Source organism: Phytophthora sojae (genome assembly GCF_000149755.1).
Source record: "Phytophthora sojae unplaced genomic scaffold PHYSOscaffold_2, whole genome shotgun sequence".
In the NCBI taxonomy this organism is placed as follows: Eukaryota; Oomycota; class Peronosporomycetes; order Peronosporales; family Peronosporaceae; genus Phytophthora; species Phytophthora sojae.
In genome coordinates, this window is record NW_009258116.1 from 10555912 (window position 1) to 10583874 (window position 27963).

At 54.3% G+C, this 27963-nt stretch overlaps 12 protein-coding genes across 12 annotated transcripts; 6 read left to right on the forward strand and 6 right to left on the reverse strand.

Moving 5' to 3' along the window:
• Nucleotides 1-454: 454 nt before the first annotated feature.
• PHYSODRAFT_412584 (hypothetical protein) lies at nt 455-1953 on the reverse strand (the record flags this gene model as incomplete). Its single annotated transcript, XM_009523107.1, has 6 exons — nt 455-598; nt 755-1312; nt 1396-1578; nt 1649-1669; nt 1752-1817; nt 1888-1953. Coding segments are annotated over 6 exons (1038 nt in total), but the record flags the coding sequence as incomplete, so codon positions are not given.
• A 1071-nt stretch (nt 1954-3024) lies between these two features.
• Nucleotides 3025-5601, forward strand: PHYSODRAFT_312229 (hypothetical protein; the record flags this gene model as incomplete). Its single annotated transcript, XM_009523108.1, has 1 exon — nt 3025-5601. The coding sequence occupies one exon, from the start codon at nt 3025-3027 to the stop codon at nt 5599-5601; it is 2577 nt and encodes an 858-aa protein (XP_009521403.1).
• Nucleotides 5602-5757: 156 nt separating this feature from the next.
• On the forward strand, nt 5758-6685 carry PHYSODRAFT_481230 (hypothetical protein; the record flags this gene model as incomplete). Its single annotated transcript, XM_009523109.1, has 5 exons — nt 5758-5860; nt 5914-6000; nt 6069-6119; nt 6193-6350; nt 6422-6685. The coding sequence occupies 5 exons, from the start codon at nt 5758-5760 to the stop codon at nt 6683-6685; spliced, it is 663 nt and encodes a 220-aa protein (XP_009521404.1).
• Nucleotides 6686-9057: 2372 nt separating this feature from the next.
• On the forward strand, nt 9058-9228 carry PHYSODRAFT_434445 (hypothetical protein; the record flags this gene model as incomplete). Its single annotated transcript, XM_009523110.1, has 1 exon — nt 9058-9228. A coding segment is annotated over one exon (171 nt), but the record flags the coding sequence as incomplete, so codon positions are not given.
• Nucleotides 9229-9591: 363 nt separating this feature from the next.
• Nucleotides 9592-9933, reverse strand: PHYSODRAFT_480342 (hypothetical protein; the record flags this gene model as incomplete). The annotated part of the gene is made up of 1 exon (XM_009523111.1): nt 9592-9933. One exon carries the CDS (start codon nt 9931-9933, stop codon nt 9592-9594), a length of 342 nt encoding a protein of 113 aa, XP_009521406.1.
• A 4388-nt stretch (nt 9934-14321) lies between these two features.
• On the reverse strand, nt 14322-15455 carry PHYSODRAFT_444995 (hypothetical protein; the record flags this gene model as incomplete). Its single annotated transcript, XM_009523112.1, has 2 exons — nt 14322-14971; nt 15077-15455. Coding segments are annotated over 2 exons (1029 nt in total), but the record flags the coding sequence as incomplete, so codon positions are not given.
• Nucleotides 15456-16567: 1112 nt separating this feature from the next.
• On the forward strand, nt 16568-17227 carry PHYSODRAFT_258764 (hypothetical protein; the record flags this gene model as incomplete). Its single annotated transcript, XM_009523113.1, has 1 exon — nt 16568-17227. One exon carries the CDS (start codon nt 16568-16570, stop codon nt 17225-17227), a length of 660 nt encoding a protein of 219 aa, XP_009521408.1.
• A 530-nt stretch (nt 17228-17757) lies between these two features.
• On the reverse strand, nt 17758-19508 carry PHYSODRAFT_484822 (hypothetical protein; the record flags this gene model as incomplete). Its single annotated transcript, XM_009523114.1, has 5 exons — nt 17758-17883; nt 18011-18085; nt 18167-18919; nt 18994-19403; nt 19433-19508. Coding segments are annotated over 5 exons (1440 nt in total), but the record flags the coding sequence as incomplete, so codon positions are not given.
• A 291-nt stretch (nt 19509-19799) lies between these two features.
• Nucleotides 19800-21221, forward strand: PHYSODRAFT_258563 (hypothetical protein; the record flags this gene model as incomplete). The annotated part of the gene is made up of 1 exon (XM_009523115.1): nt 19800-21221. The coding sequence occupies one exon, from the start codon at nt 19800-19802 to the stop codon at nt 21219-21221; it is 1422 nt and encodes a 473-aa protein (XP_009521410.1).
• Nucleotides 21222-21480: 259 nt separating this feature from the next.
• On the reverse strand, nt 21481-22677 carry PHYSODRAFT_312234 (hypothetical protein; the record flags this gene model as incomplete). The annotated part of the gene is made up of 6 exons (XM_009523116.1): nt 21481-21604; nt 21674-22009; nt 22086-22225; nt 22297-22346; nt 22421-22464; nt 22553-22677. The coding sequence occupies 6 exons, from the start codon at nt 22675-22677 to the stop codon at nt 21481-21483; spliced, it is 819 nt and encodes a 272-aa protein (XP_009521411.1).
• Nucleotides 22678-23119: 442 nt separating this feature from the next.
• Nucleotides 23120-24077, reverse strand: PHYSODRAFT_479808 (hypothetical protein; the record flags this gene model as incomplete). The annotated part of the gene is made up of 3 exons (XM_009523117.1): nt 23120-23650; nt 23737-23806; nt 23917-24077. 3 exons carry the CDS (start codon nt 24075-24077, stop codon nt 23120-23122), a joined length of 762 nt encoding a protein of 253 aa, XP_009521412.1.
• A 1487-nt stretch (nt 24078-25564) lies between these two features.
• PHYSODRAFT_483119 (hypothetical protein) lies at nt 25565-27826 on the forward strand (the record flags this gene model as incomplete). The annotated part of the gene is made up of 3 exons (XM_009523118.1): nt 25565-26383; nt 26468-26729; nt 26829-27826. Coding segments are annotated over 3 exons (2079 nt in total), but the record flags the coding sequence as incomplete, so codon positions are not given.
• Between the last annotated feature and the right edge of the window lie 137 nt (nt 27827-27963).

A 27963-nucleotide genomic window follows, 5' to 3' on the forward strand; every position in this document is an offset into this window, starting at 1 on the left:
TGGAGGCCACAACGAGCCCACAAACCGCAATGCACGACAAACCTGGCGCTTAGTGTTAGTGCCGTGCAGGCGTCGTGACGTTCCGCACTCGGCCAGCATTATCATACGGCGGTACAGTACGGTATCAATTTTTGTTGTTCGTTCGCATCTGAAAAGTTCGATTAACACGTGCCTGCTGTAGGGAATGCGGTTCTTCTGTTCGTGCCCAAGACGATTGCATAGTCAGACTCACCTATTATAACGCATACAACTGAACCATGACGGGCGAGGTGGCTCACCTACGCGCCAGCATTTCGGTTCACGATCCAACAGCCTTTGACGCTTCTACATGACCGAAGCCAGCTTCCACTTGACAGTCGCAACGCTTTGCAGCGATAGCTCGGGCATCGGACAGTGTAGCGTAGCACGAATGTGTGAGAGGAGGCCATCCTCTCTAGCTCAGACCCAAGCCAGGCAGGAACGAGGGCTCCGACGACAAAGCCATCTCGACCGCGTGCTGCCGCGGGATGTACGTGACTCGGTAGACACGCCCCTCCTCAGCACGCTCGTAGATCCAGTCCAGTAGCGCCTTCGTGAAATTCAAGCAAACGACGGGGTCCTGCATACACAGCACAAATCAAAGGTATCATGAAGCGTTAGCATCGCTGATTCCCATCAGAACTCTCGCGTTTGACCCCAGGTCGACGAGTCGCGGCGGTCCGGGATGTCGTTAACGTAACATGCAAACATGCACGTTCACGAGTCCCCAACGTACCCAATGCCTACGACAGAAACTCGGGATTTCGGTGACCCGGAAGCTCTGCAGCTTGCGGATCTCGAAGTCGTCGTTGCGAAACGCGCAGACGATCTTCGGAGTTCCGACGAGGAACGACTGGATCCAGAACGCCAGCAACTTGAAGCGCTCAAAGACGAACTGATCCTTCTCGCGCTGCAGCAGCCGAAAAGTCTTGAGCTCGATATACTCTCTTTCACTCCCAGACGAGCCGTCCTTGGCCTCGTAGCAGTCGATCTCCGCCGCGACTACCAGTCCCTTGTCGCCCAGTGTCATGGCCGAGATGCTGCAGAATTCTTCGTCTTCATTCACTTTTCGCTGGTCGCCACCTTGTCCACTTCCTGAACTATCCGAGGAACTTGGTTTTGGATGCGTCGAATAGATTTCAAAGCGCCGACCAGCAAATGCCCCACGGCGTTGGTTTTCGTGGGGGTTGCGATTGCTCTCGATGTCCTGTTGAGTTCTCCGGACGTCCAAATACACGCAGCCCTCGCGCTTCTCAACTCCGAAAGTCCAGTCGTTCTTGCTGTTGTAAGGTGTCTGCGTTCATATTCACCACATGCACAAAATCACATCAGTAGCTACACTTCGAGGATCCAACAATCCTCGATTCGGACACCCACCCCCATGATCTTGTTCAGGTTGTTCCGGAACGTGACAAAGTGAGGCTGCTCTTTGGCCCCTCTATCGCCTTGAAAATGCTCCAACGCCGACAACAACGGGCCGAGAGGCGCCGGCGGCGCAGTCGGATCCGTTTCGTCCTTCGACGAGTACTCCTCGATTCCATCCAACAAATTTGCCCCAACCTGCATCAACACCAACATTAACATCAATACTTTGTATAGTGCATGCAGAAGCTCTGCAATTACTCGTCACCTCTGCTTGCTTGTACACCAGCTACGCAAAATTCCACAACGACATCAAAACTTTGTTAGGATATTTAAATTCTGGGATGGCTCGAATCAATTACCCCACGTACCAAATTGGACCGGTCGAAGCGCACATCCTCGTCTGCGTATTTGCTGAAGTAGGCAATTTCACGAGGCTGTATCTTTTTCATTAGAGAGCCGTAGCAATAATAAAAATGATGTGGTGGAATCGGAATTGGAGCCAACCTGTGACAGCGCGGCTCGGTCCTGCCGCGAGAGCTGGTGGGCACGTGGGACGCTGAAGCGGTGGGAGCTTCCGGGGGTCAACGAGGTGGCGTAGCCCCCAGCACTTGAGCTTTGGGGCCGTGAGCGCTGCATCGGCTGCCGGTTCAGGTCGCCCGTATGGCGGCGCTTCTCGGTCATTTCTTGGGCGTTTCTAAAAGTGCGGTAAGGCATTTCTATAAGGAAAGTGTAGCCATTTTTTTGTTTGTGACTTTCTAGGAAAAAAGCTTGTGAAGCTGAGGTATCCATGCGCTGGGGCTTCAATGTCAAACAGGAGGTGAACACGTTAGGGACTGGAACCATGCAGTGATCATGGCTACAGTCTCTCCGTTGACAGCAAGTTCTATGGAAACGCAATCGCAAAGTTATTTCGTGAAAGCGTTGCTGGCCGAGGTAACGATAGTCAAAGGATGGCGCTTAGAGTTTACCAGTATGCAGCACATGCCACGACGCAACGAAGCCAACGGTGGTGCCACCATAAAGTTATGCCCGTGAAACGACCCAAGACTGGACGCATCCAGCTCTACAGCAAGCGGTTGGCTCAAAGGCTCAGCAAACTCGCACTCGATGGGCTCGGGGCTGTGAAACTCCTGTCCTGGGTGGAACGAAGCCCGAACGCTACGCATCGATCCGTAGCGACGACTTCGGCACTTTGGGTGGCTGTCCCGGACACGTCGACACTGAGGGCTTCAAAACCAGGCTGTCGCCATCTCTGCGCCTGTCAGCTACGGCCATCACTCGGCTCTTAAACCTTGAAGCCCCCCCTGTAAGAAGATTTGAGTGTGAGTCTGCGTTTGAATCATTGTCGCGCGGTGGAAGCCGCGCTGGTCGATGTCTTAGCCGCGAGCGAGCGGACTGGACCCAAATTTTCCGTTGGAGGAGGGCAGTTGAGCCGGTTGACCTGTACTTTGGATGGGACTGTCCTCCCCGCCCGCTGCTCATTTTTGAACTCGCTTCGAACAGGCTAAGACACGACTAAGGGCATAAAACTCACGACAAAACTTCCGCACTCCTTGAACATTCTAGCGGTAAATCTCGACGAATATCGCTACGGCTTTTGGTTCCGAACGCAACGTCATGTCGGACTCCCCGATCGTCATCATGGAGGGCGTGCTCTGGGTCGAGATACTCGCTCTCATCGGCTATGCGCTCATGTGTCTGCTGAGTCTCCTGCTGGTCGTGTACCTTCGAGTGAACCGCCGAGAGGCCTTCAAAGGAGACCCCCACGCCTCCCGTAAAGTCATTTTACCCGCATTCGAACCATTACTCTGGATCCTCGCAGTTAGCGCCGGCATCTACGTCGTCTTCTTCAGCGTGGCGCTCAAGATCAAGTTGTACACTGTCGGGTTCCCGAATATCGACCGAGAGTTTTTCTACTGTGGCCGCATGTTTGTCTTCACGCTCGTACTGGTGTTTCTGTGTCAGAAGAGTGTGTCGCTGCCTGCTCTCCGATGCGCCGTGCTGAAAACTCTCGTGGTTTCATGCTACACTCTGCCAATGGTGTGGATTTTCAGCCACTTCATACCCCAGCATCTCACATTGTTATTCTTCGTCAAGCTTGGAGTACGACCGCTGCTGCTGATTTTCGTGATGTACGTGTGTTTTCTCCACCCTCCGGCGGGTCGAGCGAGTCCCCAAGTCTTGAGAACACACGGCTGGTTCGTCATTGTGTATCACGTATTCCTCGTGGGCTACAGCATCACACAACAGTATATGCAGGACTCGATCTTGTATCCAGTGTTGTCTTACACGATATTGATCTGGAGCTCCATGTGCCCATTGATGATCTGGAGAATACTCCGAGCTGACACCGAGTACTGGCGAGGAATGGGGAAACGCGTTTATTCGCTCCAACACGTCGTCCACACTCAACCGAATTCGCATCTACGAGCGGCCACCACAGCTGTGAACGAGGACATTTCGTCGCACGGGATCCATGTGCTCATTGAGACGCACCGTGAGTTTCTGATCGACTTTGCGCATTTGGAGCTCAGACGCAAAATCAGATCCGACAAGCACTTCGCCATGTTCAGCGGCTTGCTGCGCTCGACCAAGGTTGTTGCTGTTAAAGTGTACACACCGCGGTATCTTACTGAAGAGATCGTGGGCGAATTTTCGCACGAGGCAGCGCTGTGTGCAGGTTTCAGCCACCCGAACATCGTCGAGTGTTATGGCATGTGCGTTTGTCCTCCGACGGTGTGCTTAGTCTCTGAGCTGTGTGCGTACACGCTAGAGGACGTGCTGATAACACGAGGAAAGTATGTCGACCATCGGCGTACGATTTGGCTAGGTCAAGCTCATGATAGCAACGGTGACTCGAGACTGGAACTTCAGCGGATGCAGCTGAATGTCGCCTACATGCTGGATTGCTCTCGTGCTGTGGCTTATGTGCATAGTTTCTCGCCTCCGTTTCTACATCGTGACATCAAGCCCGCCAACTTCCTTCTGGGCATCGATAACAACCTCAAGCTCACGGATTTCAGTGATTCACGACGGCTACAAAGTGAAATTCCAACTTCAAATGGCAATAGTCCAGCGTCCAAAGTGTCTGGTCCTGTCAAGCCCAAAATGACAGTCACCGGGACAGTCGACTACATGGCCCCCGAGATGATTAATAGCCGTACTGGGCTTGCAGCTTACGCAGAGGCTGCGGACGTGTACTCCCTCGCCATCACCTTCTGGGATATGCTCTACCCGGACCGCGAAAAATACCCGGACACTTACAACAACAACCTGCTCGTTTTTGAAGGTGTGTTGAGTGGTTCTCGCCCTCCAATCCACGACGATATCACGATGGACGAGGTAGTTCCTCCAAGACTACTCGATCTCATTACCAGTGCGTGGAGGTGCGACCCAAACACGCGTCCAACAGCTCAACAACTCGTCGTCGAGCTCGAGAAAATTCAAGAAGAGCTTCTAGCTGCGTTGGCACAGGATCTACTCAGCGACTTTGAACGGGGAAATGCTGAGTATCCAGATTGCGCTGACAGAGTTTTCACTGGTGAGTGCGCAGTTGAACGCATGAAAGAATTAAAGGTGGTGGAGTCCAAAGGCGAGGGCGTCCGTATCGGCCGAGCGCTCATGGATGCTGGGTTCCTCCACCACTTTGAGCATTCGAGTGGCTTTCGTGCCAGCAGTACGACTCTGTACTTCCTCGACGACGACAATATCAGCTTCTGCCAGCCGCTGGTCATCCTAGAAGAGTCTGCAAGCTCCTCTCAGAACACTGAAGATGGTCCTCTGGCCGCTCAGAGCTTTCAGCAGGTATCGGCTTCATCGAGGACAAAGTTACGGAAGCGTTCGCGTCTGCTGTCTCACTTGACCTCCACGTTCTCGGCGAATGGCCAAACCGCGTCGGATGTGGGAAGCTCGCAGAATGGGCAATGCGCATGTCGATTGCTGGGTCAGCTTCGAGATGTACCGGTTGCACCTTCAAGCGGTCGACACCGGCGGCCGCGTCGACGATTCACGTTGAGTCGCAACAGCAACAGCAACAGCAACAGCAACAGCAACAGCATCTGCAGTACTGGAAGTGCCTCGGCTCTAGCTGCAACTCCAAGACGATGGCAACTCGGCAAGAAGAGCGAGCCAGAAAGCTCGCTTCGGAACAAATTGCTGGATGAAGAGCAGCAGCAGAATTATGTCATCGACTTGGCACGGGAAGGATTAGTGCTCTAAAGGATAGGTGAGCGATAAATCCAAGTTGAAGTGATCAGCCAATCAGAATCATCCATTGAAAAATCTGCGACAGGTGAGAAAGGCAAGTTGATTCCTCGGGCATTTCGCTCTATCAGTTAGCAATTTGCTGCGTTGGACGCAAGCTGAAGGAGCATCATGGCGCTCAACACATTGGACACGAAAACTCGCGAAGTCATGGCGGCCGCGTACGCCATACCAGACCTAGAGACGGCCGTGCAGCAAGGTATACCCCGCTATGGTCTACTTGTCTATTGTCTGCTAGCACTGTTGACAGTGTGTGTGGCGGCACAGTCATCTACAATGCGATCGACGCTCACGCGAAGAGGATCAGGCTGTCACTGAACGTTGCCGATGCTTCCTTTTCGGCTGTAGATGATGGTACAAACCGAAGAAAAGTCGTGGCGCTTTTGTGGTGCTTCTGACGTTGTGGTTGGTGTCTTGGCCAGGTGATGGCATCCAGCCAGACGATCTCTACAAGTTTGTCGGTGGATGTTACGGTAAGGGCGATCGGTAGAAAGGCACGCACACATTCCGTGCTCACTTCAACCTAAACCTGTGGTTATTGTGCAGCCTCATCAAGAGGGTCACCGTCGGCAAACTCTGAGAAGCATCAAAGGGCATACGGGTCTCGCGGCGCCTTTCTCTTCGAACTGATCACACTTGCGAAGGTGGTTGAGGTCGAAAGCCGCGTCCAAGACCATTGGACTTCGTGGCGGAAAGTGTTTAAGGTCAGTCTAACCGAATCCATCCTGGAAGGTGTTAGGTTCTTTGAGTGGATTGAAATTGAAATTTTGAGCAGGAAGGGCAAGTTGCCTTCAATGCTGCCTCAAAGCAGATTATCGACGCAGGGACCAAAGTGTGTGTGTCCAACCTGTTTGGGAAGCTTCCAGTGAGGCGCAAGGACTTATTACACAACAGGAAGTATCGAAGACAAGTGATCCAGAATATCCGCAGCTTCTGCGTGAGCATGGCGATGATTTGGCCATTGTTATCGCTTGACATCCACTTTGAAGGTATAAAGCGAGGATTTTTTTCCTATATTGGCCCGTTGATGACTCGGTAATTCGTTGGTCTGGACTCTAAGGTGGAGAAGGCGCACAACCAATGATAATTCCAGGAGCGAAATCCTGTCGAGAGCGTTTCCAGACTCACTTCGGTCCGATGCTTGGGGATGAGCTGAACGTAAGTCTTGTTTTCTTCTATTCACCTACTTGACGTTTTCTCGACTACTTAAGCTAAGCCCTCTATGACCAGTACGTGACTTTCACGTCGCAGCGTTGTTCATTCTCCATTCGTGGGTACTTCGCCTTCATTCCCAGAGGAAGGGAAGGGGTGGCGCAAGGGATCAAGCAGGCCAAAACCTACTACCAATTCGCGTTTCTTGAGAACGAGTGGGTACCAGAGTGCCAGCAGATGTGCTCAAGGATAATAACGGACGCTGCACTGGAACGCTCATCAGGTGGGCTTTAGTTTCCGCTTTTCTCTTACAAAAATTACAAGTACGGCAAGGTATAACTTTGTCCCCCTATTTAACAGCTATTCCGATCTTCGTTCTGAAGATCGCAGCCCCGAACGATGAGTACGACATTTTGCGGAGCAAAACGGAAGACCGCGTGCTCTTCAAAGCCCCGGAGCAGTTACAGGAATTTCTTGGGGAATTTGTCCGGGTAAAAATTGGCCTCAATCTTTACACTGCGCTTTTAAAACATACTGACGGAAAATGTTGTCGTTAGAGCTTGAGTTCTCCTGAAAAAAGCAAAACCGAGGTGCAGCAGTTGAATTTCTTGCTGCATCATACCCTTCTGAATTTTATTTCTCACTCTCCGCCAGCAAACTGCGGAGTGTGGTTTACCTCCCCCAACACTGATAACCAGTCAACCCCTTGATCGACCTGGAGGACTAGCAGTCATGAATTCTTGCTTCCCACAGATGAGCGAACATGATGTTTGTTCGTCTCCACTTGGGGATTTTGAGCACATCAGCCAAACGAGTCTTCCTGTTCTCAGCGACCACGTCGCTGGAACAGAAGGAATGGCCTTCGACGACGGAGATTTATTTGATGGCGACGATTTCCTGCTATCAAGTGCTGTCGAAGACCGCGCGATATGGTCTCATGTGTCCAAAGAAGACTACGTCTCGGTAGAACCTATCTTCCACCTAGCACGAATCAATTTTCGCTCTAATCGATTTGTGTCATGATAGAGCGAAGTCTGTACTGTTTGCCACGCGTGTGGCCAAACAACTGCTCGGTACGTCAGATCATCACGGGTTGCTGTAGTTGAACTAATACCTGGGTTGTGTTTTTGATAGAGCATTTGAAACGATTGAATGCGTTGATGTCAAAGACAACGAGATGGAATTCCAAGTTGAGCAGGATAGCGCTGCCGCAGCAACCCACCTGATTCCCGAGGAGTATCGTGCTGACAGAGGGTTTGATCGGGAAGAACACTCCAGAACGGAGGGCGACCTAGAGAATATTTTCTTCTCCAGCCAAACCCTCGTGATGCGTGAAGGAGCCGACGATACGGTGCAGGTAACTTATGTTTTGTTTTGTTTTCATTAATGCTGCTGAAAGATTCATAGTTTGACTCACTAAGGCTTTGGGCGTGCCAGCAGTTAGTAAGGACGCCGTGGTTAAGCAGCAAACCGGATGCCTATGACTGCGCTGAGGCGTTTCTGGATGTATACCAGGACGGCACCCAAACAAAGACCCCGCAGTATTATCCTGCCATCACGAACCAACACAACGGCAAACAATCTGGAGGCGAAAACCACTATCAATTGCACCACCAGCAGCCAGCTTCTCGTTCGGTGACGTCAACGTATTTTGATGAAGTTGACCAAAGTGCTCGAAGGCGTTGGTCCAGCCTTGCCACTACTCCAGTAAAGCACCTATCTGCAGCTCTACAAGTCGACAATGTCCACACTCTGAACGGCCTGCAGTCCATCAAGATCAGCAAGTCGACTCTCGCCGATATGAAGGTGATTCGTCAAGTTGATCGCAAATTCATCCTCGTCCAAGCCGATACTCCTCGAGGAAAGTTGCTGCTTTGCATTGATCAACACGCGGCTGATGAGCGTGTGCGCTTGGAGAAACTGGAGGAGGAAATGTTTGGTCTCGATGGAACCTTACGTCGAGTGGAAATCCAACGTCACCAACCACCTCTGGCACTTCGCATGAACGTCAAAGAGTGCGAGACGCTGCATCGCCACGAAGGGCTGATCGACGGCTGGGGATTCGACTTCGAGTTCACCTCAGCGGGAACAGAGCGATTGGGCTACGTACACGACCGATCAGAGACGCAGAAAGAAGAACGCGTGTTGTTGCATTCTACCCCGAAGGTGGAGAAGAGAGTGGCGAACGGTGACGATTTCCGAGACTTCATCCAGCTTTTAGCGAGTGCTGGCGGTAAAAATCTGCACTCGAACATTCGACCTCCAGTGATCACGAGGCTGCTGCACTCACGCGCGTGTCGAAGCGCTATCATGTTTGGCGATCATTTGACCACTGGACAATGCAAAGAGTTGATCGAGGAGCTGAAGACTTGCCAGCTGCCCTTCCAGTGTGCTCACGGTCGACCTTCAGTCGTTCCGCTTGCCGAGATCCAGCGCAACCTGAGCAGAAAGTAGCGATTCTAATCGTCGCTTCAAGTTAGTCAATGAGTAGGTTAGCATTTGCAAGTTATAGAAGTCCTGCAGAACGCAATCAACGCTTTGGATTCTCGAGGGCGTTGCTAATTCGACGAAGCTGCACAAAGAGAACACGCGAACGTAAGTTTTCGTCAGATATTCAACCCACAACCTTAGCGAACCATATGAAAGTGTTCTTACCATGTCGTTGGAAGATGGCAGCGAGCTGTTTAGGAGTATTTGCGGTGAAGGCTGCGATTTACGCCGAAGGATATCCCGCGGATGGCCGTAGGTTGCTATTAAGTTCAATTCCAGCGTGTGAGAACCGCGCTTTGTCAATTAGCCGGCAGATGAATGAATCTTACCTCCCCCAATTGAGTGCCGCATCTGAGGTCTCGACTCTTCGCTTTCTTCAAGCTCGTCTTCATCATCTTCGTTTGCGTCCTCTTCCTCTTCGTCGTCATCATCGTCTTCGTCATCCTCATCTGAGAATGCAGTGCTCGTGTTTATAGCTTCGATGGCATTCAGGATGCGTTCACGTTGGACGCGGTCTCTTACTCCAAAGTCGTTGATCAAGTCGCTCTCTGTTAGCTCTAGAAGCATTTCACCGTTGCACTGCTTCTGCTGAAATCGAAGCTGGACAAATTTGAGCTGTAAGAGGTGAATATCACAGATATCCATGTTTGCTGCGTTCTTACCACGACATCAGGAACCCCGACATCTTCATGTAACCACAGGCAGACATTCTCTACGCTCCACTCTTTGACAACTGAGTGACCAAAAGTACAAAGTCAGTAAGACCCAATCTCTATGGTATCAAATTGCAGTCCGTACCTTGAGCGAGTGTAAGTTGATCATCTTCATCTTCGTCGTCATATTCCTCATCATCTTCTTCGTCTTCTTCCTCCTCGGCGTCATCGTGCCCGTCGCGTCTCATCGAAAGCCTCATTTGAAGACTGTTTGGAGTTGTCGAGGACAGACTGTGCAGACCAAACAGAATAACTTTACTAAACGTACAACAGAGTTCAACTGCAGCAGTACAGGAATCCTTACCTAGGTGCACTCGATCGAACACCACTATTGCGATCCTGCAGCAAAGTGCTTCCCCCAGTTCCGGGTGCACCAGGATTTGTGAGTTGCGAAAGCGCCAAGTTCCTTCGTGCCAATCGGTCGGACGTAGTTTCTTCTGCATTTTTCAACAAGGAGCTTCGTTAGTCAACAATCGTGCGACTGTGAGCTGTCGGTTGACCACAAGACTTACCTGCCACTTTAGCTGTGTCATTTGATGGATTTAGCCCAACTCGAGGATCCGCAGTGGCACGACGGGTATTTTGCTGCGATGCTGATGCAGGCGTTGTTGCAGTAGGAGGTGGGGGGAATGGAGGTGGCGGTGGGATTTTGATGGGGGCTCTTGCTGTTGCTGATTGGGAAGCTTGTGACTGAGCTTGAGGCAACGGACTTCCCGATGCTGGATTTGCACCTGGAACAAATTTGCAGTTCGTAGAGTGTGCAACAATCGCATCCGCTGGGAAGAGCTGGCAGCACCGAATGCACTTGATGGGGCGCTTCGAGCATCGACTAGCGTGTGTGGTCAAGGCAGACTGCGGCATCTGAAAAAAAAAATAAAGCGGCCATAACATGGTTAGCGAATGTAAATTAAATTGTTGGACGCAGCACACACTTACATTCTCGTTGCAATGAGGACAGGATTTGATATTCGTTTTGCATGACGTCTCGTGGCGCTGCAGGTCTCGGGAGATAACGACCATGTTGCAGTGCTGGCAGCGCTTGGGTTTCCAGTCGCAACTACGGTAGCAAGACATCAATGCATGTCAGAGACTGCATTATCGTTAGAACTTTAGTAAGTATACACTTACTTCTGTTCATGCTCGTCGATTCTGCTCGCTTCGATTTCGTCGTCGCAGAATTTACACTCCACCTGCAGTGAGCAAGAGCATTCAGTCAGACAACAATTAGGCGTTTGCTCGAAACACTTCAGGGGGTGAAAGCTCTGCTTTTACTTTTCCGGTAGGGGCAGCAGCTGAAAGAGGTTGTGTTGTTTGAGGGGGAGGAGGGGCGGGCTTGTTTGCGTCAGGGTAAGACGGGCGTGGAGCAGCAGCTACCACCGGTACAGCGTTTGTCACTGGTTTCTTCGGACAACGAGTGGCGAGATGATTTGGAATTCCACGCTGTAAGAACTTGCCACCGCAATCGTTAGGACAAGAAACGAGTCTGCAGTCACAGTTCTCGATATGCTCCTGCAACTCTGACATCTGCAGCAACACCAATACGTTAGTAAACATCAACTCCATTATTTTACTGGCCAAGAGAGCATGACCTACCTTCTGACGACGGAGGCAATGCGGACACTGCTTTAGTACTTTGTCGCAGTTGATTTCGTGCTCCAACAAATCCAGGCTTGGTACATCAGCTGAGCAATGACGACACTTCTTCATCGAGCCTCCCAACTCTGTGGCATTGTCCACTTCCGGGGCAGATTTCGCTTCGCTCGGGTTTGATTCTGTTCCTAGAGCCTCTGCCTTGCTGCTCTGAGAACTGTCGCATTCAAGCTCGTGCATCTCGAGGTTGGCCCACTGCATTTGCTGCTTGCACGAGACACACTCCACTAGACGCTTGGGGCATAGCGATTTTTCGTGCTCAGATTTTTGATCGGAACGGACGGGTAGTCGGCACAAGCTGCACAGGACATGGGATACCGGAGGACTATCAGGCAACGACGGTGTTGTTGCTGGTGCTGATGCTGCAGGAAGCTGCGATTGTTTTATCTCTTCGGCCTTCTCTGGGGTTGGGATAGGCAGCGTTTTACTACTCGACTGTGTCTCTGGTCGGAGTGTTTCCGCTGTTGCAGGCCGAGCAAAGATCTTGGCTAGCGGGGAGAGCGGAGGTGGGCAATCGTCTTTTGCCGCTGATGCTTCGGGCTGTGTGGGAGCTGGAAGCGTTGGGGTTTGTCCATCTTGCTGTCGTGTCGCTGGGATGCTTTGCTGGGGCAACGCTGGTTTGAGATCGTTCGGCACAGGTTGTGTTGGTGGTGGAGGACGAGAAGAGTCAATCTCACGCTTCGGGTCGATGTGAGACGCTCTCGTGATGCTGGGACCTGCCAGTGGAGGCTTCGTCTCGCTTGAACCTGCAGATGTCGGTGATACGACAGGCACTCCGTCGGGTTTTGTCAAAGACTGCGGGGTAACGCTTTCAGGCGGTGGTGGGGGTGCCCTAACGGCAGTTCCTGGTGTTGTCGGGGTACCTGGAACACTTACAGGGGTTGGAGGTTTATTCCCTACAGCAGGCGGATTGGTGCGCGCTACTGTGTCTTTACCAGGTAGTGCAGATGACGAGGCTGATCGAGTCATTGGCGGTGGGGGGCCCGTAAGAACCGCAGGAACTGATGATCTCCTACTGCCACCGTCGGTCGGATCAGTGGGCTTCAATACCGGGCCTTCCACTCGAGTGCTCACTTGCGGATTCGTCAAAGTAACTGGGACTGGAGGCTGTCGCTGTTGCTGCTGTTTGGCTTCCTGCTCTTGCTTCCGCCGGTTTTCAACACGTGCTTTTGCAAGTTCAGCCTCTGCCAAAGCCCCCTTCGCTGTCGTAGCAAGCGTGTGCTCTCGATTGGTGGAATCACTCGGCTTGTCGGAGGTCTCTGTTTCCCGTTGATCCAATGTTGATAGTGGCTTTGACACCGACTCGGACACCTCAGAAGGTGGAGAAGACGCAGACGCTGCTTTACTTGGAGGCGAGGGAGTCGTGGTTGCAAGCTCTAGCTGCTTTACAGGCGTCGCGCAGCGCACACGATCGTCAGATTTGTCCCCACTCGCTGCTTCTTTCGTCGAGTTCGTACTCTTGTTCAGCTGAGTTTCAACAGCGACACGGTTGTCAGGGTTCGAAGCTGGGGGCGCTGGCACTGGCGCACTTTTAGCATGAACACCCCCTACTGGCGTCAACGGAAGATGCTCTGTTGGGCCTCGACTCATTGCTGGTGGGAGCTGGAGCGTTGGTGGAGGCGGTGCATGACTCGCTGCGTAGGGTGACGGAGGCCAAAACCCATGATAAGGAGAAGGAGCCATTGCCAACTGAGCCTGCGATTGGGCCTGGAGTTGAAGCTGGAGCTGCATTTTCTGAAGCAAATTCTCCATCGTCGACACGTACACGCTGGTCTGCTTTTCAAGCGCCAAGCTAACCTCCTTGGAGCTCGATTCGTTGTTTGGTGGTGCTGAGGCTGCCGCAGCGGGGGCGGACGCAAGAGATTTCGATAACGCTGCAACGGTCAGGTTTGTGCCAGAAATTGTATCCTCAAGTCGCTTCAACTTCTGCTCCCACTCAGCATCGCGGCTGCCACCCTGCGCAAGTAATGAAGTTTTCAAGGTTGCCACAGACTCCTGGTTCTCTTTCTGAAGATCCGCTACAGCTCTCTCAATCTGCTTTTCCACGGTAATTAATCGCTTTTCCAAGTTGCTGTCATGTTGGGATAATTTCGTACGGTTCTCTTGCGTAAGTGTGTGGATCTGGTCTTCCAGCTGATGGCGGCTCTTTCGAAGTGATTCATGGATATCGTTCAGCGCTTGCTTTCGCTCCTTTTGTTCCGTTTCAAGCAGTTTAACGAGCTCAAGCTGCTTGTTTTGCCACGAACTGGTTTGTTTCTCGAGAGCTGTCGTCATTGTCGTCACCGCTTGCAGCACTGACTTCTCAGTTCTATCAGAAAATTCCCTCAAAGCTGTGTTATTATCACTCCGAAGTTGCTCTTGAGCAGCCTTCAAGTGGCTGTCAGCTTGCATCGCTGCAGCAGTGCAACGATTCCGACATCCTTCTTCCAGAACACCCCGCAGATTCTCAATCTCTAGCTTCCCGATAAATTTACTCACACTGTCATCAACCAATTTACAGATCGGTATGGTTTGAGTGTCCACGTAGTCCTTGACGAGCAGTTTAACCTCCTTCAAGATCCCTTCTCGCACATCCGCCAGCCTCTTCTCCTGTTGCTGCTCCTCCTCCTTCGCTTTAGCCTCTGCTTCTTCCTTCGATACTGGTGGCGAGCGGCTATCTCCACGGCCACCGTCCTGAAATATGTCCAACTTCGCCACGTGATGCTTCAGAGCGTTCAGATCGCTGCGCAGCTCGTTAATCTCGTCCGCAACTCCTCGATTCACTTTCTGCGTGAGTCCATCCAGCAAGAGGCTCGAAGAGCTCGTCGTACGCGTGATTTCAGCGATCTGCTGGGCCTGGTGCTGCAGATTTGCCTGCAGTTGAGCTTTGATCGGCTCCATCGCAGCATTAAACTGCACCAGCAGCTCCGACCTCGAGAGCTTCTCCTGCGCGACCGCCTGCGTAGAATTGCCTTGCTCGCGAAGTGCTGCCACCATTTGACGCAGCTCCAGCAACTGGTTCTCGGTCTGCATGCGCCACGACTCGTCTTTGCCGCACATCGACTGCAGATGAAAGCCGATATCCTTCTGCGTCGTGAGCTCCTGCCGGATCTTGGACTGCACCTGGTCCAGCGTGTGCAGTTGCCGATCGTTCGCGCACACTTCCACTCGTAGTCGGTCGAGCTCCTCCGACGTCGCCTTGCACAGCTGCAGCAGCGCGCTCAGTTGGCGCTCCGCAATGGCGGCACGCGCGTCCACCTCCAGCTTCAGACTGAGTCGGACCTGCTCCATCATCTGCGCCATATCGTACGTCGGCGAGCTGTACATTTGCTGGTGATACACTCCACCGCCACTACCTGCTGCCTGCCGAGCGGGAGCATATCGAGACTCGTCCACTTCGTGATCCTGCACTTGCGGCTCCTCCTCCGCCGGTCCGTACTCGTGACCTCGGCGGTGCGTGCGCTGGTTGTCCCTCGCTCTTCCTGCTGCTCCTCGCTTACGCTCCTGTTGACGATGGAAATGCTCCGAGAACGAGGTCGTCGACGTCTGAGCGGCCGTCGCTGGTCCGCGCGGGAACGCGCCAGACACTCGCGTGTACGACGGCGTCTGTCGTCGCTGCTCCTGTTGGCGGTGGCGGTAGTCGCTCGCCATCGTCTCGCGCAGGTACGCGGCGGCCACGTTGTCGCTGGGGTCCTCATGGTGCTGCTGGGCGGGCGGCTCCTCGGCCGCGAACTCGGCCGTGACGTCCTCGAACAGGCGGAACTGCTGCTCGAGGCTGGCGTCCGTGCAGCGGATGATGGCCGCGAGGTTGGCCTCCCAGTCCATGCCGGGCGGTGGCTAGCGGCCGCGGCGTTTGGCGGTCGAGTGCATGCATCGCCGCCACCAGCCATCGCGTCGTTTCAACTGCCAAAGGACGCGAATAACCGTCCACGATCCAGGCCCGGCTATGCGCATCTGGCTCGTCTGTCCCAGCTTGAAGCGACTGGTTCAGAGGACCCCTAGTCTGAAGTCCTAGTTTAGGACTGGGACGGGTGGTGCAGCGCAAGCTGGTTTTCCGTGCAGAGCCGCGGCATGGCCTGTCACAATTTCAGAGCGCGCTCGAGAGAGCACCACCGGGCTGGCTGGGCTTGCTTGGCTTATCGGAGCCCCTGGCATCTGCCTGCCTTCTGTCGATCTATCTGCTGCGCTGTATCGCTGGAAGACTCGGTCGACGTCGATCCCTTTCCATCGATGTCACTGCTGCTGCTGCTGGAAGTCACCAGGATTCTGCGAGGCGCGAGGGCGTTGGATGAGTGACTTGGGTTTGACACCGTCGAGCGTCGAGCGCCAATGGACTGCGCTGCGCTGCAGGCGATTGCAGCAGCGGTGCAGATTGCGCCTCAGCTGCAAGGCTTTGTCGGCGCTCTGCAGCAAAAGGGTCCAGCGGGGGGCGGCCCCCATCCAACAATCTCCGCGGCGGCGCCGCTGGTGACGCAATAATGAATGAGTGCTCGGAGCCCGCAGCCTCGACACGGTCGGAGCGAGTTCCGCCAGCGCCGGTGTCGGCGCTCCAACGGCTCCTTTGGCCGACCGTCGACACCTCCTGCTGCACACGAACACCCTTCATGCAGCACTGCTGCAGCAGCAGCGTGGAGCGTTACCCCGCATAGGTACTGTACACCATGCATCGCATTGGTAAAAATTGCGGGTTGAACTGAACTTTGGATCGGCCTTTTCTTGCATTTTTTTGATTGGCTGTCTATATTTAGCGGCCTCGCTTCGAGAATGCGGGGAAGGGATCAAGATCTAGGCCCAAGAGTCAGAGTGAACTCAACGCCCCATAGCCCATACGGCAAACAGCAACCTTCTGCGGCCCTCTTCCTCTAGAGTTAGTCCCCGATTGCCCCCCGGCAGCGCAACGCCCCACGCCACTCTACCTCGCTGCAACCAAGCCAGCCATGAACTCTCCCGCCGCGCCGTTCTCCAGCCACCAGGCCATCATGAAGTGCCCCTGGCAGTGGCGCCAGCCCTTCCTGGACGAGAAGCGCGAGAGCCGCAAGCGCAAGGTCGGCGACGGCTACTTCTACGACCCCGTGGACCCCAGCTTCGTGGACCACCTGCTGCCCGGCTACGCCAAGAAGTTCTGCGGCGCCGACGTGCTCGAGTCGGACGAGAAGGAGAACATCCAGCGCGAGATCGAGCGCCTCATGACCAAGAAGGACGGCGCGCTCGCGGACGACGACGCCGCCACCTCGGGCGACGAGGACGACTTCGACGTGAGCCGCGAGAACCAGGCGCTGGTTGACAGCATCCTGCTCATGTCCAAGTCCGTCGAGGCCTCGTCGCTCACGCTGGTGGCGTCGCCCAAGAGCGTGGCGTCCTCGTCGCCCTCCTCCGACGAGGGCAGCGACGACGACGAGCTCGCCACGGACAGCAGCAGCAGCGTCGAGGACTCGTTCGACCTCGCCGAAGACCGACCGGCCAAGCTGATCGCGCACCGCAGCTCCTCGCTCGAGCTCGTGTCCGACAACCTGCAGGAGGCCTACTTCGCCGTGGAAGACAACGAGTTGCTCGACTTCCAGGCGGCCTCCGGTGCCAGCGTGGTGGACACGGACTGAGTGCAGAGACGTTTGCAACACCCCACCCCACTCCCCCTCTACGTCTCGCCGACGCCCGCGGCCATTTTCCCACCGACTTTCGCTCGTGTGAATTTATTTATTGATCGACTCCAAGCTTTGAATGCGCGTGTGTATGATTCGAGTGCCCCACCCGCCTTCCGCACGAGGAAGAGAGCGCTCTCGCCTGCAAGAGTGACGCAAGATAGCCACCCCCAGAGAAACAAAAACAAACTCGCTAAATGAACCTGCTTTTTGCCAGCTTTATCAACTCTTCCTTCTCAATTGTATCCGCGCATCCTGTCATGCCCAGACACACAGTTTGATAGCGGATCCGCTCGACTGGCGCTAATTACTAACCACTCCCCCATTACATCTTGTCCCCCCCCTCCCCTCATGGCGCTGGTCGTGAGCTGAGCACCGGCCACCAAGGAGCCGGCAGGCAAGGACCTGGTTTGTCCGTTTCCGCGCGTGATGAAAGATTTCGCTAGAAACGCCCATTGCATTTGTCCGTTACTGGGACTCTATTGACCTTATACGGGGATCTGCCAGAACATGGTGCCCTCGACGACAAACGGCCGCAGCAATCGCCGCGAGACTAGCGTGTCTAGCAGGATCTCAATCTTCTCCTTCCCATACTCGGGCAGCATTTCTGCCAGCTGGTCGACGCTCTGTTCGTATACAGCACGCAGCGGCGGTTAGTGATCAAAGCGATACGAGGCGAGCCAACGAGGTAACAGACAAAACGCCTCGCGCAAGCGTCAGATTGAAGTGTGCAATACTCACAATCGCAGGTTTGTTGTCGTCTGTCCCCTGAAATTTACTGTACAATGTCGACACCTGCACGGCACCAACACCTCGCTGCAACGTGACACCACCAGATGAAAGGTTAGCTAAGAGCTCCTGCTTCAACGTCGACCAGCATGGAAACAAGGCTCGTACCTGGAATACTGCTGGCAGCAGCGATAGCTCGAACTTCGGTGTCGGCTCCCCGGCGTTAAAAGAATCGTCGTAGTCCTGCAACCGCGACTCCTGGGATACACTGCCGACATCCAGGCTAGCGCCCACAAGTCGGTTAGACAACGGGGTGTTCGGGGTCATCGCCTTCAGCTGCGTACGCAACAAGGGGGACGTCAAGTCGAAGTCGGGTGTTCGGGGTGTGTCATCGTCTATCGCCCCGCTCCCTTGTTGCAGCGGTGTTGCTGCCACCGGAGTTTGGCCTTCCCGTCGACGGCTCGGCGATGATACGCTACTCTTGCTGCTGTACTTCCGCCGCAAGCTTGGAGACGTGAACGGAGACGAACCCTTTGCTGGGTAGAGGGTTTTCGGGTACACCGGGGTTCGTCGCTTCTCGCTTGCATCCGATCGTTTCCGCTTCCGACTAGAGGCACTTTCTGATGTCCTCGCTGGGCTTGGAGCGTTGCTCTTGGACTCCTCTCGAACAGTTGAAAGTCGAACCGTCGTAAACTCCGGGGCGTACGGCGTCGCAATGGAGTCGTTAGTCTCGTCAACCTCCTTCTCCTCGCCAGCGGATCTCGCCTTCTTTCCCCGCGGAGGTGTGTACTCGAACTCGCCCATCTTCATCAAATTCCTGCTAATACCCGGACTGTTGCTACTGTACGCCACACTGCTAATAGCCGACGGAGGCGTTGAGATCTGTCGTGTTCCAGCGTTTCCTGCTTCTGGTGGCTCTCGCTGCAGGAATCAACACCACAAACCACCATCAGTCCAATACTCCATCCCGACCTACCAACACAGTATCAACGCACCGAGATGATACCCGTGCGCGGCGGCGACGATAGTCTCGGCGACCAGCGCTCGCGGTCCTCCGAGTTAAACGTCGATGTCGACTCCTGCGTTTTGGCAGCTGATTGGGCCGGCGCCGTGGGCATGTAGGGCGTCCTGGACATCCTCGGCAGGTTGTCGCTGTTAATACTGAAGTTGAGGCTGCTATCTTCCGCCGAGGTATTGCGCCGGTCGCTCGCCGGCGGCTGGTGCTGCTTGAGCGTCGTGGTCTTGAACGTCTGCTCCCTGCTCACGAAGGACGCGTCGTCCTCGTCATCCTCCGCGACAAGCTGCTCCTCTCGCTCCTGTTCCTGCTGATGCTGGTAATGCGCTGCTGTTGCTCTGGTCGAGCCGGGCGTGAACGGCCTGGAGAAGCGCGAGGGCGTGCGCGTGGCTCGGCGCGCCGCCGGCTGCTGCGTGAACGAGTCGAAGAGCGGCCGCCAGACGCGCGAGGCCTCGTGGATCTGGCGCAGGATCTGGTGGTGGCGCCGCACCGTGCCGCAGATCTGCGTGGCCGAGCGGTGCGCCGCGCAGATGTTGGCGTCGATCTCCTGCAGCAGATACGTGATGCGCTGCTGCGCGTCCTCGTCCATTTTGGCGCCGAGCGTTCGAATAGTTTGCCGCCACAATTGTGGGCTCACACACATGACCATCACTCTGCTCCATCCGACGAATCTGATTGGCTGAAAGTTTGAATCGCAAGGGATTCCCGCGCGACATTTGAATTCTTGAACCCGCAAGCAGTGCGGAATCCACCGGAGACCAACAAGTTGCAGTCGCCCATACAAACATGGAGTACCGTGTGCGCAAGCGAGACGTGAGCGGCGCCGGCCGCCTGCCGCGTACGCTGGAGGAGGCGCTGCCGGACGCTGCTGTGCGAAGATTCCTGCTGCGCGCGGGCTTCCGCTCCAGTTCGGACCGCGCCGCTGCCGAGGTGCGGCGCCACGTGAGCGACTTCTTCCGCCGCATCGTGGGCTGCATGGTGGTCATGATGCAGCACGACGGGCGCCGCAGCTTCCGCCTCGTGGACGTCAAGCGCGCCTGCGAGCACTTCGGCATCCGCATGTACGGCTATGACGACATGTGTCTGCTGGCGGCGGGCAGGGCGAGCGGACCCGAGGCCTTCCACGTGACGGAGCTGGTGGAGTGCAACTCGTTTTACAGCCGATCGGTGGACACGCCTGAGGAGCCCGACACGGAGCCCGGCGCGCGCTACAAGAAGACGGACTTTGTGGCAAATTACACGTCGTGGAGGGACGAGATGGGCGACGCTGGCGACGATATGAGCGACTCGAGCGAGTGGGCGTTCTCGGACAGTGATTCAAACTCGGAAGGAGGACACGACATGGACATGGAGACGTCGCAGCCTTGGCAGCCCGATGAGGAAAAGTTCCTGGGCTCGCTACGCGACGCGCAAGAGCTTGTGGACGAGAAGCTGCTGCAGCAGCCGGAGGATGAGGAGACCGACGAGAACCAACCGGGTCAGGGGTACTACTCGGACTACGACGACGGCTACGAGCCTGAGTATACGGAGAAACAGCTTGAGCAGGAGGAAGATGAAGATGCCAAGTGGAACAAGGATGGCCACCTTCACGTTCTCGAGAGCGACGAGGACAGCGACCCTACCGAGTTGCAGGAATTCAGTGGCAGCCCCAACCTGTACGTCATCTCGCGTCAGGAATTCTTGCGCCTCTTCCGCGCGCTGCTCAACATTTCGTTGAGAATGGGTGAGCTGCAGATCAGCTCGGTGGCTCTCAGTGCTCTCCACAACGCCACGGAGCAGTGCTTGCACCGTTCGCTCACTGAAGGTTCGCTTCACTACCAGCTCGCAGCTATCCTGAAGGAGCAGGAGCAGGCGAACTCGAGGATTCAGCTGGAATCGGAGCTTCAAATGCAGCGCGAGAAGGTAAATGAGTTGTGTGAGACCATTGCTGCTAACAAGGCCGCCTTCAAGGCTAAGGAGCTATCGATGCAGCGACAGATCGAGCAGCTCAAGAAGCAGCTACAAGGCCAGCACGGTGTGCAGATGGAGACGTCGCCAAGCCTGAAGAAGAAGTCGTCTGGGAAGCGGAAAGCCACAAGTAAGAGCACTCACAGCGTGCGGAAGGGGCTGTCCAAATCCTCAAATGGTTCTACTTCCGTAGTAGGTGCGCTGCGCTCTCGTGGACTCAACAACTCGGGCTCCAAGAAGTTGAAGGTCACTCTGATGTGAAAGGGGTCACCCCAACAGGTGATGACGACTGCTGGTCGATTCTGTACATGTATCTGCTCGCCATAACGTGATCTCACGCAAGAATCCCCTCGGCCAGCTCTTCTTCTGCGTTTTTGGGTTAGATTACTAGCAGATACTGGGCTGGAGCTGGGGAAACTCGCGTCGGAAATCCATTCACAGCCTTAGCGCTGCCGTAACATTTCTCGATCAATATTAGGTACTACTATTCCGTCTTCTATCTGCGTGACTTGTAGTGGACTCATACGGATTTTCCGCTCAGCATAGCTTTCTGTTCTGCAGCCTCGGCAGCTCGAATCATTGCTGTCGCGTGACATACCTGCACGAACTCGATAAGGTGCTGGAAAAAGTCATCGCCGAACGTGCTACGGAAGACAGCAACAACTAGGTGAGTCAAACTGCCTTCAACAGCGAGGAATCCTGCGAACACGCACCTTAGATATGCTTCAATGTTGTTATGGCCAGCATCGGTGACCCACAACGGTTTGCACCTCCACTCCTGAGGGCACATCTCGAACAACCCTTCCCCATGCCAAAACGGCACAACCTCGTCTCGAGTGCCGTGGATAATCGTTACTGGTGATCGGACCTTGTCGATAACGTCGATGTTGCAGAAGAGGTCGCCAGGGAATGTATACCGGAAGTTGAAGACTACTCGGAACATGGAGAGCACAGGGCTCTGAAGGATAACGCCGGCTACGGGCTGTTCCAGGTTCGACTGCTTCACTGCAAGATGCGTAGTTGGCCCTGAACCAAGCGACCTGCCATATCTGCGATAAGAAGAACCAAACGTGAGCTTGTCAGTCCGGCAAAAACGGATGCACTTCATCAGTGAAAGCCACGTACAGGATAATTTTGCCTGGTGGGATGTTCTTCACGTTGACAAGGTACGCGAACGCAGCTTCCGCGTCGGCAAAGCAAGCTTCTTCGCTAGGTTCGCCCTCGCTGATTCCATACCCGGAGTAGTCGTACGACATTACATTGGCCTGCAGAACAGTGAAAGCGGCATCGCTTAGAGCAAGGAATCATAGCTCCACCAGCAGATGTGCTAGCTCACCTGAAGCCTTCGACTAACTTCACGAAACCAATCGTAGATCATTCCGAGATCTGGTGACAAGGAAGATCGCCCATGTTAGCCGCAATAACGGTACAAGCGCAACTGAAGGAGTTTGCTGGCCTACCTTCAGCATTTCCGTGAGAGAAGAGCACCGTGTATTCGGCCTTGCTGCATGGAGAGTTTCAATGTCAGCAGCTGGTCATTCCATTGCGCCTTCATACACCAACGCTGAGCTGCTCAAGAGCGAGCCACGTACTCGTATGGAATGAAGAACGCCGGGATCCTGTTGTGCATGGCCGTCACGAGGAAAAAGTAGCGGCGCGTGTAGCCGTACGTGGCGGGCGGCGGCTGAAACACGAGCGCAGACACCGCGTTCCCCATCGTTGCGCAGCAATACCAGGCAGTCGCAATCTGTCACACCGCTACAATGCTCCCAAGCACCAGTGGTACCGCTGCGCAGTGCGTCTGCGCCAGTTGTCCAGTACTCGCGCGACGCTCGTTTCGGGTTGGTTGCTGTCTCCTGGGCAGGTCGCAGGCTGCGGGCTCTAATAAATAGAACACCACCCTGTTGAAAATGATACATTGGGACTTTTGTATGGGCCACGGTGAAGCTGAAGCGCGTGGGTACCGCGTGCGTGGCCGAATAAGAATGCGTCACGGAGGCCACGAGCTCAGCTAGGACCCACATGAGGGCATACATGCATGCATTTTTATTGATCGCTTGGCCAGAGGCAACTCGCTCTAGCTCGTTATTGTGTCGCGGCTGCTGGCTGCTTGGTGTACAATCGCAGGTCAAGAAGGGGCGAGCTGAAGCTCATGCAACTCACCGCTGGATGCGCTGGCGTTTCGCAAGGTGGCTGACGCCACGCAGATCTTCATCGACCGCACGGTTGATCTGGTGCACGTCCTCGTCGACTGGGATGCCTTCTTTCCGGAGCAGGTTTGTAAAGCTTCCTCGACTTGCTGGGGTGAGATCGGGCTTGGGCGAGCTCGGAATGATAGCCAGCAAGTTGTTGGCCTCACTTCGGGACGAAGTCGATGCGGGTAGCAGCAATGTCGCATGTGTCGAGGTCGAGCTGAGCGCCAGTTTCTGAACGTACTTGTGATCGGCGTCGTCCAGCTCCGTCCATGGACCTCGCAGCAGCCTCCTCGGTCGTCGCTTCTGGTGCGTGCGTTGGGGCCAGGGCATCGCGTCCTTCATTGCTTTCGCGTAGTCGATCCAGTCGGTCGCCCACGTGTTGAGTCGCTTGAGTCCAGGCACATGAGCCAGCAGCAGCGACTTGACGCTGTGCGGTCGGCGTCTCGCCGCAATGTACAGCGTCCGCATAGTCTGCAGCTCCTGCTTCCGCCTCGACTGCTTCCTACGCGTCGAAATGTCAGACAACTCACTGTTAGACCAAGAGCTCAATAAATCAGCTACAGTGTGCGCTAGAAACCTACTTTTTCTCTGCCTCGGTGGCACTGGAGAAGGTGAACCCCGACGTCAACGAGCCCTTGGTTTCCTCGCCGTCTGCCATGCACACAAATGAATTGCAAACGTCAGTCAATTAGCTCTTAATACGAGTATTGTGTATGCGCGCGTACCCACCCGTGAGCAGAGGCAGTTGGGACCTGGCCGACGCGTCTCCGCGTAACTTGGTGAAGGGCGAGAACGTCACGCGGCGATTGGCTCCCGTGTGTCTCCTGATGGTCGCACGCTTCCTGTCTCGCTTGGACGCGCTGCCCGAGCCCCGCACGGGGCTCGCATACGACGACAGCGTCTTGAGGATCGGGCGCGGCATCGTCTCCGTCGCAGCAGGTTTGTCCGTGCTGCGTTGGGTGTGCGTGAAACGGTTTCTCCGTACCGGTAACCAAACGGTATCACGCGGTTTCCACCCGGTACCAAACCGGTACCTTTCGGTTTTGCCCAAAAGGCGCTCAAGAGTTGAAGTGAACGTACGGCAGCGGCAGCGGGCGCTCGAGCTCAGCCATGGGGCTCATACTCCAGCTACTTGGGCTAATTTTCGTGCTCATTGCAGGCTTCGAGGTGCGCCACCGTTACAGTGGACACCTCTGGTAGGCCGACAGTCCTTCTAACGATCTATATGGCTTCAGCTATGGCGCTTCGTAGTCGACTCCATCTTCACGCTGATCCTGAAAGGTAGAGGAGTCTGTTACAGGGAAACTTAGCGCAGTCTTAGTCTGAAATCACCCTCGCAGCTGACTAACAAGCATTATATTACTGCACATTGGCCTAGCTGGATTGCTGGCGAACATCCGAGTCGACCCGAGCACGAAGATCTCGGTGACGGCAGCGGCCTTGAAGATCTCGTTGTGGACGCAGCTGCTCAAGTTTCTGCGCTCGCCTGCACACGAGAAGCTTGTTGTCTTGCAACTGTCTTACGTTCATTTACTGGTGGAGACGACAGATGCAGCTCCAACGATGGCTACTCCACAGTCACGACCGAGACCTCAGTCCCCTTCGTTGTTGCAAACGCTGGATACCAGCACTGCGTTGAAGGACATTCGACACCCGATGTGGGCCAAGGTCCGGTCGTGGATTCCACGCCTGCTGTTCTTGTGCCGCTGTGCTCATGCGGTCGAGGTGGGGATTGGAGATTTTTCGGTGGACGTTGCTCGGAGAGAGAAAGACGTTGCCACGCCGGTACTCACCATCCAGGTACTGTACTGTTGCCTGCTTTGCTTGCAGAGGTATGTGCGGACGATCCGACTGACGACCTTGTGTTGTTTGCTGTAGCATGGAAGCGTGTTTGTGAGTGCAATGTTTCACGAGAAGGCCAAGGAACTCTCGTTGACAGTAAGACTCTCGCACTCACAGCCGATGCAGGTGGCTATTCAACAGCTCGATGCAACTGCTGTGCTTGGCGGCACGGAGATTAACGTTCGCGTACCGATTTCCCACAACCACGACGATATACGGGCCCCGATTCCGTGTGCATATGCAGTGGTGTGCAAGTTGATCCAAGTTAACTTTAATTTTGAGCACCTGGTTCGCTCGGTACTGCGCGCGAAACAGCAACAGTCTGGAAACCCCGTGACAAGTACCTCAGAGTATGAAAGAGACGATATCCGGCCCAGTATGCTCGAGCCCATGACCATATTACGGCTCGCTGAGATCATCCCGAATGATCTTCGGTTCGAAATTCACAAGCTCGAGGTTAATATTGTCGACAAGCTGTCGGGTCGTGACCCTGGATCTACGTTTGACCTGGAGCTAAGTCGTCTAAGCGTGATGCTATCGGGTGATTCAGGCCAAGAGATTGAAACCATGAGTACGACCAATTATCCTGAGGTGCCTAGAAGGATCGACTTGACGCTTGGACCGCTGGTCGTTTATTTGAGCGAAGGAGACGGCAGCGCTGATACAACAGTCAGGGCGCCCGCACTGAAACTTATAGGCTTGAAAATTAACGCCGAAAGTACTATCAGTGCTGAGGATTCCAGCCACGACAGCGCGGACGAAATTATCGAGACTGATACTCAGGAGCCTGTACTGCGTCTCCGGTCAACGATAAGTGGCGAGAATCGCGCTCTCGAGGTGATACTTTCAAAGAGAGTTGAGCCGTGGATAGCGTCAGGCACTTTAGTGTACGATCAAGAAGTCAGCAAGTTGCAAGAAGACGATGCTTCGAATTCGTATGTCGTCGAGACACAAGATAACGAGTGGTCAATCCTCGACAATTGCGAGTGCGATCTGGACGCTCATTTCAAATTGATGAAGACGGAGGTCACGTTTGTTTCTCTGGAGCGAACATGCGATGTACTTCCGAAAGGAGTTCCCAGCATCCAATTGTCCATCGGAGAAGTCACCGTATATGGGCATCCCTTCATGAGCGAAGATCATCTTGGAGTACGCGCGAAGGCAGATATTCAATGTTCTCGATTAAAGGCGTGCTACTTTACGAGCGACAACTCGATCAAGCTTTCGTTTCTGTCTCTTGATTTCGCCCGGGTATTCATTTCTCCTGTCGCGACAATGATGCAAAGTGAAGTACCCGCAGAGGTTGAGATGGAGGCAGAGTGGATCGAAGTCAAGTGGGCACCAGAAGTTCTGCACGCGATCGGAGGATTGCTAGAGCTGGGGATTGTTACATTGGCTCCGATCTTACATGAAGCAAGACATCCAATAGTTGAAGCTGACAATGCGAATTATGATCCCAATGGGTGGAAGGCTACGTCTTCGTTGAAAGTGCCAGCAATGCATCAACTTGCTGACGTGGCACAAGACACTGTATCTCCAGGCGAAGTGATCGCGTTTCGGTGTACAGCAAAGCGCATTTGCGTTACTTTTCCTTACGTCTACTATGGTCAGCGTCATGTGGAGTGTGTTACCGTCGACACGTTTGCTATGAGCACTGAAGGAACCACCGAGCGACTTCGTATTTCCATCCTCGATGCGAGGGTTTTCCCGAATCGGCGCGCATCAAGCGAAAGTCCATTGTTTCCCGCCAAAGACACCCAGAAACAAGCTCGTTTTCGACGAAAATCGTTCACGTCTCGTGCGTCCCGTGGTCGTTCGGTGCGTGCGAGAGAAGCATCCACTGTCCATGCGGAAGAAATTTGTGGACATGATGCCACCTACTTCGTGGCGGACTGTTTTTCTATTGAAGAGAACAAGGTGCCCGGAAGCTCGAAGACTGTCGTTGATTTGTTTGTGAATGGCGCTCGAATGGAATGGGACATTGCAACGCAGTTGCGGGTCATGGAGCTCATTCGCCGAATTACCTTCTCGTCGTGGGAAATGATTTACCGCGCTCGGAGTGCCTACGCTCTGCGTTGTACTCGAACTGATAGCATTTATAACCGATCTCACGGCTTAAACCCACCGCTGGATGATGTCGATGAGTGCTTACGCTATGAGAGGATGTTTGGTGATTTGATCAGTGCATCAGGAGATAAACTTCATCGACTGCATGCCACCAACCTGTCGGTACACGCGAAACTGTGCGGTGAGGTTGATGTACAACTCGCTGTCGGGATGTTCGCAGGGGACGACCTACCCGAAGTATGGGCTTTTGATGATGTTTCCCTTCAAGTTAACGGTCTTGACATGGTCTCGGCTGGATCTGTTCGCGTCAGGCACACCATCAACAAGCAGATTGACTATGTGTATGGGGAATTCGAAGATATGCTGCGAAAGCGACTTTCTGCTTGCAGGCGCTCCACTGTGGTTTTGGATGAAAGTCTTACGGACGGAATACTCATTCATGTCAACAAGCTGCGGCTTTGCACTAGTTGCGATTTCCCCCTCCAACCTTACGTGGACGCCATCCAAACCAGCTTCGACCCTTTCAAACAGGAGCTAACTGCGGCTGCGGTATCGTTCTGGCGTCCTCAACACGAACTGTTTTACCAGTTTTTCTTGCGAACTCCAGTTGCCTCGCATCAAATGGAGGCGTGGATGCGTCTGGAAAATGTCGTGTGTGAGTGTCTTGGCAACCCACTGGAGAGCTGGCTCGAGCGCATGTATCCTGTGTGGGTTGAGGAACTGGCTGAGCAAGAGCTGCGAGCGCACATGCTAGACGACCACGTTGCTACACTCAAGCTCACAAATGCAGACCTCCTTTGTGATGACTCGTACCAAGAGATGAAGACGCTGTTGACGGAAAAGAACGCATGGATGTACATCCAGAGAGTGAAGTCGCTGTCTAAAGACAGACAACATGG